The sequence below is a fragment of the Danaus plexippus genome, chromosome 19, assembly GCF_018135715.1.
Source record: "Danaus plexippus chromosome 19, MEX_DaPlex, whole genome shotgun sequence".
Taxonomy (NCBI): domain Eukaryota; kingdom Metazoa; phylum Arthropoda; class Insecta; order Lepidoptera; family Nymphalidae; genus Danaus; species Danaus plexippus.
In genome coordinates, this window is record NC_083549.1 from 775,775 (window position 1) to 791,257 (window position 15,483).

General features: G+C 35.3%; 3 protein-coding genes across 5 annotated transcripts in view; 2 read left to right on the forward strand and 1 right to left on the reverse strand.

The window, feature by feature from the left end:
- The first annotated feature begins 434 nt into the window (after positions 1–434).
- LOC116768013 (uncharacterized) lies at positions 435–3,258 on the forward strand. The gene is made up of 10 exons (XM_061523417.1): positions 435–565; positions 1,171–1,335; positions 1,414–1,478; positions 1,537–1,678; positions 1,760–1,876; positions 2,013–2,156; positions 2,345–2,552; positions 2,631–2,722; positions 2,790–2,931; positions 3,049–3,258. The coding sequence occupies exons 1-10, from the start codon at positions 476–478 to the stop codon at positions 3,153–3,155; spliced, it is 1,272 nt and encodes a 423-aa protein (XP_061379401.1). The 5' UTR covers positions 435–475; the 3' UTR covers positions 3,156–3,258.
- Positions 3,259–3,400: 142 nt separating this feature from the next.
- Positions 3,401–4,738, forward strand: LOC133319358 (uncharacterized). Of its 2 annotated transcripts, none has more exons than XM_061523416.1 (6): positions 3,401–3,571; positions 3,644–3,869; positions 3,941–4,059; positions 4,146–4,220; positions 4,294–4,327; positions 4,392–4,738. In XM_061523416.1, exons 1-6 carry the CDS (start codon positions 3,482–3,484, stop codon positions 4,700–4,702), a joined length of 855 nt encoding a protein of 284 aa, XP_061379400.1. In that variant the 5' UTR covers positions 3,401–3,481; the 3' UTR covers positions 4,703–4,738. The 2 variants fall into 2 exon arrangements, with proteins under 2 accessions (XP_061379400.1, XP_061379399.1); XM_061523415.1 differs by having other exon boundaries at positions 3,402–3,571; positions 3,935–4,059.
- The window catches only part of LOC133319356 (mucin-2), a 32,313-nt gene continuing 21,559 nt past the window's right edge, over positions 4,730–15,483 (reverse strand). For both annotated transcript variants that reach the window (XM_061523413.1, XM_061523414.1), the window contains exons 4-11: positions 13,944–15,418; positions 8,758–8,922; positions 8,369–8,605; positions 7,833–7,970; positions 7,145–7,430; positions 6,711–6,893; positions 6,202–6,386; positions 4,730–5,753 (exon numbers count right to left, since the gene is read on the reverse strand). In XM_061523413.1, the coding sequence (XP_061379397.1) occupies positions 5,700–5,753; positions 6,202–6,386; positions 6,711–6,893; positions 7,145–7,430; positions 7,833–7,970; positions 8,369–8,605; positions 8,758–8,922; positions 13,944–15,418 (2,723 nt within the window). In that variant the 3' untranslated portion in view covers positions 4,730–5,699. The remainder of the gene's footprint in view (positions 5,754–6,201; positions 6,387–6,710; positions 6,894–7,144; positions 7,431–7,832; positions 7,971–8,368; positions 8,606–8,757; positions 8,923–13,943; positions 15,419–15,483) is intronic.

Sequence of the window (15,483 nt, forward strand, 5' to 3'; positions counted from 1 at the left end):
CTTAGAAATTTATAAAATCGGCATTTACATAAATTTATTGTCAAAACTACAAAATGGATAGGTGGATATATATTTTTGTTTCAACTAGTGTAATTAAATTATAGGACTTTGTATTTATAACATTAATTTAACTAAAATTACTTAAGAAGAGTCGAAACTTTGTGAATTACTTTGACTCTTTGTCAAACCTCTTCTAGTTATAATTATATATTAACTAATACTGTAGATAACAATTATATATAGGGAAATTTTATAAATAAGATTATATAAAAAAGTACCTCCAAAATTTTCTTATGTAAAATAAATAATTATAATGAACCTCTAATTTAGAAAATAGGACTTTTAAGACGGTCACTTAATAAAAGCAGTGGAACTTTTCTTTTGATTATTTCTTTTTTGTACGAAAATTATTCGAAATTTTGACGTCATAATGATTGACATATAGCCTAAAAACGTATTTACATACAGAATAAAGATGAACGATGTGTTACAGAAACATGGCTGTGCCAACGTTTTCTCAATACCCGAAGGACTCAAGGAACTTATGTCTGACATTTCACGGGAAGTGAGTGTGCGAAAGTTTAGTCTATTCCTATAGGCCACGTCACAATAAAATGCACCTAGATTTTTGATAAAATCCATTTGGTATAGTGTTTAATATTTAGTAAGCTGCCTACAATGAAATTTCTGTTCCTTTACTCCCGCGTGTTATTGTGTTAATATTATGAAAGGCGTTGTTCTGTGAAGATATCAGATTACTTACACCTCGATGTCACATGATACAGGATACTCACACACCGGTTCAAAGTTCAGCTTTAAAAGGCTTTTATAAAGGAAATCCTTTTTATTTTCTAGGGATACTTAATATTAAAATTGTGGTCATGGTTCTATGAGCGTATAATTTTGTTGAAATCGGAACATTAGTTTTTGATATAAAATATATTAAAAGAAAAATTATTTAATGAAATTATAATATTGTAGGTTTAGTAAAGTCGGCGGCCACTATAAGGAAATACGAATATTTTAATTTTTAATCCTATATTTGTGGAAAGAGAGAGTTAAAGGATATCCTGAGAAATTTGTCTATAATTGTCTAATTTATAAACGAAAAGAACAATATCGAAAATAAAAACTAAGTTTACCAACGCTCGTAACATACTATAAATCCAGGTTTTGCGTGAGCAACCCAAGCACATTTTCGACTTCATATCCAACTACCTGTCAGTGATGATGCTGACGAGAGAACACGGTGTGATGGCAGTCAGTATACTTGAAGATCTGTGTGACTGTCGGCCGTCTGTCTCACAACATCTCATGCAACTGGGAATGGACCAGGTTCCATTGAAAAATATTGAGTACACAGACAAATACGATTTTTTTTATCAATTACATATATACCTATGTATATTTCAGAATGAAGCCGAGAATCTCGCCGAAATAATTAAGGACGAAATCGAAGCGTTTCAAACCGACGAAAAGGTTTTAGTTAAGTATTAACAGCATTATACTATGTGCGGATATTTACCAACTGTATTTTTCAGATTCATTGAAAGAAAGTCAAATAATAAAAAGGATACTCAAAAAATACCCTCTGGATGAGGTGATGACAGCCAAGGTATGTCAGGTTGCTAGAAACGCTTACCGAGATTATTGGTACAGGAAGAAATCTTTAGAAAAGGTAGGTACGGGAAGAAATCTTCAGAAATCAATGAACTGTATTTAAATTCAATTTGATTTAATAAACGATGCATTGTTTAAGTCATTGAAAATTAAACCCGAGGAACCGTGGGAGATAGCGGCCCAGCGTACCCTGGAGCTTTATAAAAGAACCAAACCATCCATGAGCGAATTGACTCGCGCCACTGAGAAAATACAGGTGCCTCGATGGATCAGTAATATAATATATCGAACGAGCATAGTTTACTCTAAAACCTTGACTTGAATATTCAACGGTTGGAGCAACCTGGATATTGTATGACAAATATTTTCTTGAATCATTATGTTCTGTGTAGGCCGCGTACCGGGGATACCATGTGCGAAGAAACATTCTGCGTCATCTGAAACAGAAGCCAAAGAAGAAAGGTCCTAAAGTTGATCTGCCAGGAGCTCCCCTGGATATCGCGGAATCTAGAGAAATCGATTTAGGCCCATTGCTTGTTAGTTTAACTAAACTAATTGAATTTCAAATGGTAGCAAATAATTTAACTATTTTAATAACCTTAATGAAATAGGTAACGTTTCTCAAATCTTAAACATTTCAAATATTTGTTTTAGGTTAAAAAAAATTACATTATATATATTTTTAAAATAAATCGTATTACAAAAGTTGATCTATTTCCATTAGAGTATCACTGTTAAAGAAGACGATATAAGAAGTATGTTCGAGCAACATACGACAGAAAAGCTCGGACTCCAATATGACCCCATGAAGACCATAACACACATACCAGATGAAGACGCTGATGAAGTGTCAGACTACATCATGACCAGGGATAGGCTCAGTCGTTCATCGACTGGCGAACGACGCAGTAGAGCGGCCAGTGTCGCGGACGGTAACGCGCTTTGATGATCTGATTTTAGATACTTTTTAATAACCTTGTTATTAATAATAAGTAGTATTTCATGTCCAGAACGACAAAGCCGTGTAGTCAGCATCTCCAAGGAACGGCCGAGCTATATTACTGAAGAAGACACGTCGATGCAAAAAATTTCATTCTCCTTGGTGAACTGTCATATATATTTGTGTTTATACCTAAGCCACACCTTATTGATATTTTGTTAATGTTCAGGTACCACCGCAAGTGTTTCCAGATCAATCCACCATTACACCTGTGGCAGAAGACCAAGAAATAAAGGAAGTGCTGGCGCCCGAGGACATTGACGTCACAGATACAGATACCAAGGCGGATGAGGTTCCGGAGGACTTACCAGGTAATACAAATTTATTTACATTAACAGCCATAATACAAATTTATTTATACCTATTGGAAATTACTATTGAACTTGGCTAGAATGCTTTCACCGATTACTTCAAAAAATATTTAGCAGAATCCGAGGGAGAAGCAGAGAGTGTTCCAACGACATCAGTTGCATCTTCTGCACCTGAAACAGCTCCGACATCTGAACAAGAAGATGCAGGCGAAGAAGAGGGGTAGACTTTATAATATATTTAAATATCATTTAATTTTTTTTCGATTCAAAAGTCAAAACGAACAATGTTTGGTTTCTTCTAAATCTCTGATAAGTTATAATTAATTAAAAAAATATATTTATCAGTATGAATTTCGTTTTATTTGTATATACTAAACCATTCTAATATTTAAAATAACCAAGTTTGAATTCAAGTTACTAGAATACTTAAGTTACTAGAATTGTAACTTCAAGTTTGAATTGAAGTTTCAATTCTAGTAGCTTTTTTGACTAAGCGGGACCGTCCTGATTTCGAAGACGGGCCTGCTTTATGTGACCGTTTGTTATAACAATGGATCTACTCCAGTCTCAAATAAAAGAAAGCTGTAACTTGGCTTTACCTGAAGGACTGAAAGATTTGATATCTGATATTTCAAGAGAGGTACGCCTTATTATCTACCTGAAATTAATTTGATATTGTAATATTAATGCTGTTCAACACCATTGGTCCAAGGTACTGAGAGCACAACCGAATGATGTAATACAATTCATAGTCGGTTACCTTAAAGTTTTATTGGAAGTGAGAGAAAAGTTGGCCATCGCCTGCCACATATGCAACGATACTTACGACTGCAACTGTGATTCAGATTTATACCATGGAATAAAGGCTATTGGCTTAGACGATGAGGATGTTGATGTCGCTATTAAAATCATTGAAGATCATTTTGCGAGAGCCAATGGTAAACTGTCGATTATATAGTGTTAATACCAAATTAATGTCCCACTTATTGAGATGTATTTAAAGTCACAGAACAAAAATTGTTGATAAAGTTGGCCAATAAGCTAAACATTGACGAGAAGCAGCTGACCTCCATTCAAGAAGTCGTTCGGAAATCTTTCAACAGACATGATGTTGGTCAAGATGTTTTTGTAAGTTTGTATTAATTTTAATTTATTATGACGTACACAATAGAAAACTTGTAAAGGGAATATAAAATCTCAATACGTCATTTCAGGGTGTGAACGTTTCTGATGACGTCACAGGCGCCGTACATCACACTCTAGATATGTACAAAAATCAACAACAGCTTGTAAAATACATATATGTATATCATATAATGTATAAAGATATTTCCCAGTAATAATTTAAGTTACACCTTTCAGCCGGACGAGGTGTTCATCTCCAGCTATGAACAGTGTAAGTAAATACTTAGTTTAGAAACATTGTCAGTATTATACTAAGATTTTTATAAAAATTGCAGGTTGGAAAACATCATCGTCCGCATCTCTCGTTTCTCAACATGATAATATTAGTTTGGATGGAAATCGGTCAGAACAAAGACCAGACGACGAACAACAGCATCAATCAACATCAGGAAAAGTTAAGTTCATAGAAGAAAACGCAATCTTCAACATTGATGAGCAAAATAAGTCCACGAGTTCTGATGATGAGAGTCCCATGGACGAGGACATCGAGGAACTGATAAAGACTGATCAACATGATGTGACGGCTTCCACAGTCGAGGAAGACTTCCGCGAGGACGATGAACTCGCCAGCATCAATACTTTATAGACTCTGAAGGCATACAAATAAAAGACATTTTATAAATGGAAGTTTTATTACGCGTATCAGCTACCTTAGAACTAATCGTAGGTCTGTAAGGACATAATTTCGCTAAAAATTTTTGGTACAATATGTATAATGAAAGCTCTAGTACTCTAGCATAGCGTTACAACAGAATGTTACAGGATCGTGCGTGTATTTTCGTATAATAAATGCTTACAATAAAATAACTTATAAAACTATAATTCTTTACAACGATAACATAAATAAAATTATAATAGAACGTGAAATAAACAAACAAGTGTCGGACTAAATTAGCACGCCTCTACATCCGCGTAGGGTCGAGATTGCGATGGGCGCGTACTAGATGTTAGTAGAGATAACTTAGATATAAGTTAGTAGAAATCACAGCAGATGTCGTTATAGTGAATGTTAAGGTAACGAAGTCAATGTCCGGTGCTCGGTGGACGAGGGTCAAGGGACAGTTACATTCATTATTCGTTACCTTGCATCGCTCACCGGCAGCCTTAGAACGAGTTAACGACAAAACTAAACACTAACAGTGTCCAAACATCGAAGCTCTTCGTTTAGGGAGGGGATGGTAACTCGTACTTAGAGTGCAAGACTTACTTATATATACAAACAATTAACTAGAATATAATGTTCTAATAATAATAATAATATTTTTATGTGTATCTTTTAATATTCTCAATTACTGATATGATGGAGGGCCAGTCGGTTAATGGCGACGTAAAGCCTTACAAAGCTCCATAACATCTTAACTCTAATGTATAATCAGTTAGTATCGAGCGACCATTCACAGTAGAGATCGTTAGCTGCTTTGGTATAATCCAATTCGGAGGCCGCACGCGAGAGACGGAACTGACGTGGGAACGCGAAACAGTATTAAACTAGTTAAAGCCTTTAAAATATATAAACGAAGCACCTCAACAAACTGAGTGTCTTATATCATACGACGCGAGACCACCCTGGCGGGCACTCCTCATCAGATGGTGTCCACGCCGCCCCCCATCAGCTTGTTGCCGTACTCACTGAGCAGCTGCGAGAAACATTTACGCTATATTAGATTTGATTTTACTTTCAAATTTAAACTTTATTGTGTAGGGATTAGATTGAAAATACCACTGACCAGTACTTTAACTTACTGAAACTAGCCTGATGATAAATGACCACAACAGAGAGAAGTATGGATATGTTCAAGAGAGGAGATGTATTACGATGGAGTGGGTTTAGTTTATAACTAATTCAATATATAGGCTACAGGTAACAACAACAACCACAAGACAAAAAACATCGCTAAAGTCATTCCTTGCTGGTCGGAACATGTTTGTATATACACAGACACTCAGCGAGAAGAGACCATTCTTGTTGACTTTGTGTTTAAGGAGGAGTTCTGAATGCCGGTAGGGTCTTTCCCTCCAGTTCTCCCCGAGCCCCCTAAACCATGAATAAAAGGCTTAAGTACACTATAGGCTAGTATCTCTCACCCTATAGAGGAACACGTAGTGGTGTCTGTTGGCGAGCGCGTGAGGCCGTTGTTGCCTGAGGGCGCGAACAGTCCGAGGCACGTCCACGCGGCCGCCGGCCAGCGCCCGGGAACACACCTCCGCCGCTATGAGCGCGCACGACCGCCCCGCGCCCGACGCACACACGCACGCGCACGGACGAACGCCTACATATAGCACATCTTATATTACATGACACGAGCTGTCCATTTAAAAACCACTAAAGTCTAATCCGAGGGCTACTTCATACTGAAACACGATATCAGATGTATAATATCACAATTTTCGGACTTTGCGCTAACGCACCTTGTTCTTATGCATATCAAGATCTTATTGAATGTCTGTTACGATTTGAATTCTCGAAAAAATATCAGCAAACCACAGATAGATTGATTATAAAGAATTCTTAAATTAACTATTATCTTTAATGGATTTCTTCTATAGAACCAGATTTCCTTGTTAAAGATGGAGCCTATAGCTCCTAAACTCACCTTCGACCTCGGAGGCCGTCTTCATCCTCCCGAGCGTGCCGTTGGTTGTTTGTCTCCTCTGTAGTTGTTCGGCTCGAGCTGGTGAGTACACGTTCACTCCGTTGCTGGAGCCGTTCTCTTCACGAAGCTTCGACAAGTTCTGATAGGACGAGCGACTCTCGTCTTCGTATATGACCTCCACACCTGCATCAGTGCCGATAGCTATGATCGTATTTTACACAAATATACACAGACTGGGAGTGATAAATTAAATTTGCTTAAATGAATTGATAGTTCACTTTGACCTGAGTAATCTAAACCAATGACCAGAAAAAGGTCTTAAAAAACAAACTTTGTTTATTTATATTTTTCAACGCTATGGATTCAATAGTTCTGCATAATCTCCCGCGGCAGTAAAGACACCATAACATAACATAAACGTAAATGTAGAGTACCGTCTTCGTCGTACTCCTTGGCTGTTTGTGATATCTTCATGTAACTCCTCATTTCTGAGAGGAAGTCTATAACGGAATCGTAATCATCTGGGACACCCTTCGCCGGCCAAAAATACCAGAGATGAGTGACCTCCCTCCAGGTCCTCGACACCATGTTGATCAGTTGGATACTAGATATCGCGTATTTATCGCGTTGTTCTCGTTTTTTCAATATAATCTGGAAGTCGCCGAAGGTTCTCTTGTTGTCCGATATTTCTGATGGTGGGAGATATTCATAGCTCTTTTCCTGAAACAGACAATGGATGGAAACAACTATATAATTTAATATATATATGCAAGGTAAAGGTAAAGCGAACAGAAATTAACAAATATAATAAGTTTAATTCTTTTCAATAAAATAAGTAGATTTAAATGAAACTAGTATTTTTCGGATAAACTACGCGCGATTTATTTTTGTAAAAAACTACATACTCCCGTCGTGTCGTCTTTTTTAGGCCCTAGATACATTGAGATGAAAGACCCTCACATATTACAGACGGCAAGATGGTTCTATCCAATCGGTAGAACGGAATTCAAATATTTATATACAAATGTATAAATATATTCTACCAATATAATCTAGCACACGAAGTCGAACCACTCGTTATATTCCTCATCAACACTATTAGCGTATATTATCATGACTCACAACACCATTCTCCATATATTCCGTGAGCATGACGATGAGCCGTGAGTTCTGTTCCCAAATCATTCTCCAGAAGTCCGCGACGGTGTTGGCGAGAGGAGCCTGGCAAGCGATGTAGTAGCGGTGGATGTTACCTGGACCCTAGAAACATTGCGGATCATGCGTTAGCTTAGTATTAGATAAGATAACTAAAACAATAGTTAGATAGAAAGAGAAAGAATGATAGATTCCCTACGAAAAGCAGCATTCGAACCGGCGATTTCCGACTGTTGTACGTCAAAGAAATTTCAAAGGTGCGTCACCGAGTCTAAAGTCATTTAAAACATCTTGACGTAGAAATTGTTCTCAAAACGGCACCAAAATACTGAACAGAGAGTCCATTCTATTTCAAGGCTTACTTGATTCTTTACATATATACGACACTACTTTTAAATACATAAAAAAGTTTTATTTGAAACATGTAAGGTAAAGAAAAGGTTAGAGAACATAACAAATAAACTTGAGCACTGAACATTATATATTAAACTGTGAACACTCACTGTTATATAATTAGCATTAATATACTCCGTGGTGGGATCATTGTCAATCCTCTTCAACGGCACCCTGGTCTCCGGGAGTGGAAGTACATTCGAGTAGCGGTTCTTGTCCTCACATCCAGGAGGAACCTCCTCCGGGCGCACCGTGACTGACGGGATCTCACTGAACTCAGCTGTTATAGAATCTATGTCTAGCGCGAAGTTAGCAAGAGCAGCATAGTGCATCGGATGCGAAGTTACCTGCAAATATCCAGTTAAATATAGTAATAATATGTGAACGCAAGACTCTGGACCTGTAGTAAGACGATGCTAAGTAAGGAAGGGTAGTGACGTTAATAAAAAATACAAGTACTGATTGAGGAATTTGGTCTTTGTAGCAAGTTTAAACCAACCTCGTCATCGTAGGCCGGGTTTCCGTAACTCCGTTTGCTGGCTCGGAGTCGCTGGTTGCCCTTCCTGTACCCCACGCTGACACTGTCTAAGCTGTAGGCGTCCAGGGAGACTGGTGTGCATCTCTGCGCGTAAACACCTCGCCGACCGCGACGACGTACTACCAACTAGGAAATTTTACATAGTCCTAGTAAATTTATATTTAAATACCAAGTTGTAATTGATTTTCACCATAAAAGTTCAATGAAAAAAATATATTAATTTTATTTCCCCAAAAATGAAAATTTCAAATACTTATTAGCTCAATTATTTTAATTTCTATGAAGCTAAAGTCTTCAATGAAAGGGAAGTCTCCTTGTTCCGATTAAGATTGTTTTATTATCCCTTTAATTTTAAATTCAAAAAACTATTTGTTGTTTTATTCTCTTATTACTAAAAATAAGAAAGTTTTATTTAATTTAAACGACGCCGCAAGCAAACTATTAGGCGTAGTTACAGACACTAGCAACAAGATATACGCTACGAGTATAAACATATGATAAGGGTTTATTCTTAAATGTTTATTCTTGACCGGAAGTGCAATGAATATGTTAACAAATAAAGAATTATGTATTACATCAATATTTATATGAACAGATATTAAAGATATATGTTTCAGCGCTTTATTGATATAAACGTTACAAAGTGCACTCTAATAGTCAAGAAACACTAGAAAAATAATATTTACAAGACAAATTATCATCAACACTAGTTTTTTTAATACACTAGTGTCTGGTACGGTTTCGATGAAAGTTTGCATGGACATAATCAGATGTAGAAAAAATTACATGAGATGTTCAAATAGAGAAAGATATATCGTTTAGAATCACGCCAATATAAATATTTTAATCGCGGAAATGTTCCGTAAAAGAGCTTCGTTCGTACAAACCAAACCGCTAAGTGTTGTAATGATTAAACAACATTCCCACATCAAGCGAAACCCTCAAAATACTTAACGTCATCACAATATTGAAGTTCAAGTTATAGTTATCGGGTCGCTCGGTGAAGTGACGATTTCGAAGGCTAACATTACCACTTGAAACCCTAATTTATTAGACGCCCTATTACACACGTTCCCATTGCACGAATACGATTTATTTCTACTTTTTTTTCTAACTATACTTAAAATTAATGTACACTTTATTTAATTTGAAATAAAAGCATATTACAAGTAAATTCTGTTTCACATAATGAGATCTAAGACTTTCGCGAGTTTTATTCATTTAAATGAAACTAATATATATCGGATATACTACGCAGATTTTATTATTTTAAAACTACATAATCCCGAGGTTTCGGTTACTTTTCAGCAACCGTAATCACGGGCAGACGAAATTCTGTTTATTTAACAATCATTACAAGAAGTAAATTGTAATTTTAATTGTAACCAATGATACGTTACGTTGGAGAGATTTTTATAACTATACTATTAATATATTTTGTGTCAAACTGTGTGTTAAGTTAGCTGTGACCGTTATATCTATCTGGTAACGACGCCGTGTGTCAATGGAGACGTACCGAACCCGTCATCAGCTAGTGTTGTTTATAATTCGCATTGTAAAAACATCCTTTACCTTGCGATACGGCAGTGCTTACTAAGACCTGGAACACGGGGTGGCAAGTAAGTTTTGGACTTTTTTTTACGCTCTGTTATAAAAAATAATAATGTATAAATTACTATTTACGTCACCAAAAATATATCTAAGTATTGGCATTGTAATGTCCGTTTTAGTACATCTGAAATGATATATCAAATTTCAAATTAAATGTTTTCTGAGTGAAACAACATATTGGTTATTTAAATTTTCTACATTATTACGAGTGACTTTTCTAGTCCGTTCGTTATTAACTCAATATGAGGCCGTGCAATAATTACTTGCTGCCCGTAATCTAAGTAATGGTCTCCCTGGTAAACCCAGCGACCGAAGCCCTGCCTCACTAGAGAGAAGTACCTCGGACGAGTTACTCATGACATCGACCAAGCCAACAGCATACTAACCCTACATAATATTGGAACAGTAATTGTTTTGTTTAAGAATTAATTCGATTTATTTTACTATAAATCAAAGGCGTGTTATTTTTGTGATCATGCGCAGTTTTATTGGTAAGATTTTTCTTTTATATTAAAAAAAATATATTAAAGTATTAAATTCAAATGTCATTTAAATTAAGGATTATATTTCACTCTTAATACCACTTCTATATTTAAGTGTCTTTTGCAAATCATTATATGTGTAATTTTTGAGATATTGAAAAAGTATTTATATAATATAATTTCTGTTCGATTACAACACAAGTATATGAAGTAATTTAGAAAATTTATGAGTTAAAAGAATCTTTTGCATGAAATAATTTATGAAGGGAACATAACGCTATGCTTATATGATCTTATCACTTTTTTTATATTAAGAACCCCGAAAAAATTACATTTTAAATTTAGAAAAATCATAAATATAAACAAGCACGATATATACGTAATAGTAAAATTCCGGAAGCGTTTCTAAGTCAATACCATAATCAATATTTTAAAAGCAAATCAGAAACGGAAAAAACTGGCAGAAATTTTACATTAAACTTTAATTATTTTTTAGCAATTTTTTTTTATTCTGAATTATTTAAGAGTTATAATTCAAGTACTAATCATTCAGACGGTTACCCCTCTATCTCATAAATTTTAAGGACACTTATTTATTCGTCTTTGAGACACTTGAACGTTCAGATTATTTACGAGTAAAAATAATATTCAAGTATGTTGATTGGCTTATGACTATAAATAAATATTATTGAAACGCTTCATCATTTACATTAAGTTTGTATTACTTAGAAATAAGTAATGACTGGACCAAAATCTTTATAGACTGGTATATATTTTGCGGGTCATAATATATTAAACATTGTTTTTTTTTTTACTATACAGTAACGTGATGATAGAAGCCCATTTTGAAAATGTACCCAGGTAATTTTATTCTTCTCCTCATGAGCAGTTATATTTATTGTTCTAATTTTTTTTCGGCACAGTATATTAGCGTTTATTTTAAAAGTTATAATTATAAAAAAATAAGATGTTCAACGATAAATTCGAAAGGAAATCATGAATGGACATCATTGTATGAGATCGAATTTAAATAAAGCAATAATATGTTATCTGAATTTGGGTCCGGCATCTAGATATTTTTTGAGCGAAACAAAACGTTTGTATTAAAACAATTCGATTAGTTTATTTGTATTAATACAATGCTTTATTAAGTTTTTTTACCTTAACTAAGCAAACAAACTTAGTGACATCTATACTACAAAATAAAACTTGTGTGTTCGTTAGCAATTTCAAAATAAAAGCTTTTTACTAAAAGTATTTTATACGACATTTGAATGAAACTAATATTTTTGGGATATACTACGCGTGCTTTATTTTTTGTTAAAACTACATAATCCCGACGTTTCGGTTACTTTTCAGCAACCGTGATCACGGGCAGACGAAATGTACTATATCCGAAAAATATTAGTTTCATTTAAATGAATAAAACTCGAGAAAGTCTTAGATCTCATTATTATACGATAGTGGCATCGAAAATGCTAATCTCTAAATTTCGGCCTCTTTGTCCGTTTATTTGATCGAGCTTATCTCTAAAATATGAAATAACTTAAGCAACTTTTCAACCAACTTAAAAAAGGTGGAAGTTTTGAATTTGACTACAAATTTATTCCGCAATAGAGCTTTAATACAAAGGCCGTTTTTGTACATATCTATACATATATTACTTTAATTTTCTATCATTATAATTTTGTTTGTGTGCTTATTTATATATCTTTTTTCTTCTATTTTTTTTCCTACACCACACTTTCTTTTCTAGTTTCCTCTATCTAAAGGGTTTCTGGTAGAGATCTCTTTTAAGAGATGAGTTATCCTTTGTGTATCACATTCCTTTTATAATACTGTAATTATTTCTTCTTTTGGTACATATATAAATAATGATTATGGACTTCATGAATTGTCAGTTTGTTATAATTTATTAATTTTGGTTTCTCCTAAATCAGTTATGTACATTTAGACGTGCATTGAAACACGTCTGGCTTAATAGCTGAACCGTGTCCATTTTTGCCATGGAGTCAATCCCTAGGATGAATCGTACTTTTTTTATCTCAGCTCACATTCGATATGATATCTTCAACAAGTTTAATTAATTTAACCTGCGATTCAAACTGACCGAGTGCAAATTCCCACTAGCGCGATAAGCGGTGTCGGGTGACTGTGATAGTCTTCGCGTTACCAACTATGGAATTTTTATGGCGCGATACCACTGCTTACGAGAAATGATTATAGTTCACCGGCTTGTGTTTCTGATGCCTTAATATAATTTAAATGTGACATGACGCTATAAACTTTTGTTTGTTTATATAAAAGGGTTACATGAGATTAAATAATCAGATTTTATAGTTAATATCAAAGTTAATTTAGTATTGTTTGCGTTTCAGGAGCGTGGCACCACATCGCTTTTTAGAGGGGAGCAACCGGAAGGTATGTTAATGATTTTATTTCAATTAATTGTTTAACCGAGACTGTTCTCTACTTAGTATTCACTTGTCAAGCGTGTTTTAAGTGTTTTTTAGATCAGTTTAATGTAATCAACATTTCTTAAGTAAGAAATTGCAAGGAAACTTATCTGGACATCACCTGGTCTGTGATCTGCATAAATATCCAAAGTAGTGGACGTAATTTATCGTGAGCCAACTATAGATATTATGCTCATTACTTTGGATATGTTGTGCGCATGTTCAACGCTGCTGACAACGAATCCGTTGGAAATTGTCACACCAGAAACAGCTTTGCAGAAACCAACCTCACAGTGTCAGAAGTGTGTGAGAAAAAGCATGAACAACTATACAAAGATTTTCATCTAGGAACACATACAAGTATGTTATTGCGTGGTATATTTATATTTGGAATAATTATTAAATCAATATGAATTTTAGTTACTCTTCCGTGAGTACATACTTCTGTGTAGGTCTATACGTAATTTTTTAAAAGTAACCAGATTTTTATTAACCTACCATTAACTTCTAAAGACAATTTTTCGCAACATACAAGCAAGCAACATACAAAATGCAACTTATATTATATATAAGGTTACGTAAATATGATTGTACTCACCAACAAACCGACTAGTAGTATAAGAGCAACGACTCCTATAGTACTGACAGCGATAGCGATGGCTGCTCCCGATCCTGACTCCTCACTCAACACCCTCGAAGAAGACTCTGTTGTCACATCGCCAGCATAACTCGTCAAATCCTCCAAATCATTTACAGATTTCGTCATTAAATCCAAATCTTCTGTCGTCGTTTCGACTATATGTTCTTCTTGATGTGTTAGTCTGGTTGTCGTGCTAGTAGTAGGAGCAGCGGTAGTAGTCGTGGTAGTGGTAGTCGTGGAGGTGGAAGTCGTTGTGGTTTCTGGTTTAATGGATGTCTTTTTGTGTTGAGGGGCAATAACTTCGTTACTGTCGCTATTTTCTTCTGATGTCGTTTCTGAGTCGGACAAAAGTTCTGTTGTTAGACTAGCTTCACAGTCAGACGATAGTTCTGTCGTTGGATTAGTGTCAGTTACAGGAGTTCTTTCTGAATTGATTTCGGTCACAACAGTAACCACAATTGTCGTAGTCTCTACTGGCATTTCATCCTTAGGTGTTTCAGTAATTATTTCAGTAACATTTTCTTTCTCAGGCTCTGTTGTTCTCTCAGTAGTTTCTAATATCATCTCTGTTGTGACAAAACCCGGTTTCTTTGACGTCGTCTCGCTTTCTTCCGTTATTTCCGTTGTAGTAGAAATTGTTGTGTCTCTTCTGGTAACATTTTCAACAACCTGTGAAGAAACCTCTAGCTGAGGAGTGGTTTCAATAATAACTGTGGAGGTTTCTACATCTTCTGTAGTAGTAAAGAATTTTGGTCTATATGTTGTAATGGACGTTTCTTTCGCCGTCGACGGCATAGTTCGTGTGGGAAAAACAACATGTTGATCGCTTATGTCCGCTTGTGTAGATTGTTCAGTTGTAGGTTCAGTCGGTACGTATGAAAACCTTATTGTGGTTATTTCAAAGTCAGTGACTACAACACCACTATCAGAAGGATGTTGATCAACGTCTCCCTCAGTAGCTATTGTCTCATCTTTTGGAGTGGTTATACCAGCTGGTAGTTTTGTAATAGATTCGAAACCAGTTGCCCTAGTAGTATCAGGGGGAGGGATTGTTTCTACTTTAGAAGATTCCTTCGTTTCACTCGGTGTTACTTGATCACTTTCATTTATTAAAGGCTCCAACCCATTTTTTGTCTTTATTTCTTCTGATATGGTTGTGTAATCTGTACCGGCAATCATTTCTTCAGTGGTGAGAATTTCTTTGCTGCTTTGAAGAGAAATAACACTTTCTGCAGGAAATCGTTCAGAGTTAGAGTCAGAACCAGTTTCTTTAGCTTCCGTTTCAGTTCCGTCAGTGTCCGATATAGTTGAAGAAACCGACTTCAAAGGAAGTTTATTTTGATATATCTCTGTAATGTTTTTTGTTTCAAAGTCGTTGTTAAGATAAATCGTTGTCGCCGTCGTTGTTGAGCTTGTGGACGATTCTTTCTTGTCTGAAATCATACATGTACAATAAATACATTGTTAACTAATACTTCAGAAAAAAGTTCTTTGTAAA

Coding starts and splice junctions, on each gene's coding strand:
- LOC116768013 (XM_061523417.1), top strand. CDS start 476: ATGAACGATGTGTTACAGAAACATGGCTGTGCCAACGTTTTCTCAATA. Junction 1,877..2,012: donor GCGCCACTGAGAAAATACAG/GTGCCTCGATGG, acceptor TGTTCTGTGTAG/GCCGCGTACCGGGGATACCA. Junction 2,723..2,789: donor AAAAAATTTCATTCTCCTTG/GTGAACTGTCAT, acceptor GTTAATGTTCAG/GTACCACCGCAAGTGTTTCC.
- LOC133319358 (XM_061523415.1), top strand. CDS start 3,482: ATGGATCTACTCCAGTCTCAAATAAAAGAAAGCTGTAACTTGGCTTTA. Junction 3,572..3,643: donor TATCTGATATTTCAAGAGAG/GTACGCCTTATT, acceptor CATTGGTCCAAG/GTACTGAGAGCACAACCGAA. Junction 4,060..4,145: donor ATGTTGGTCAAGATGTTTTT/GTAAGTTTGTAT, acceptor ACGTCATTTCAG/GGTGTGAACGTTTCTGATGA.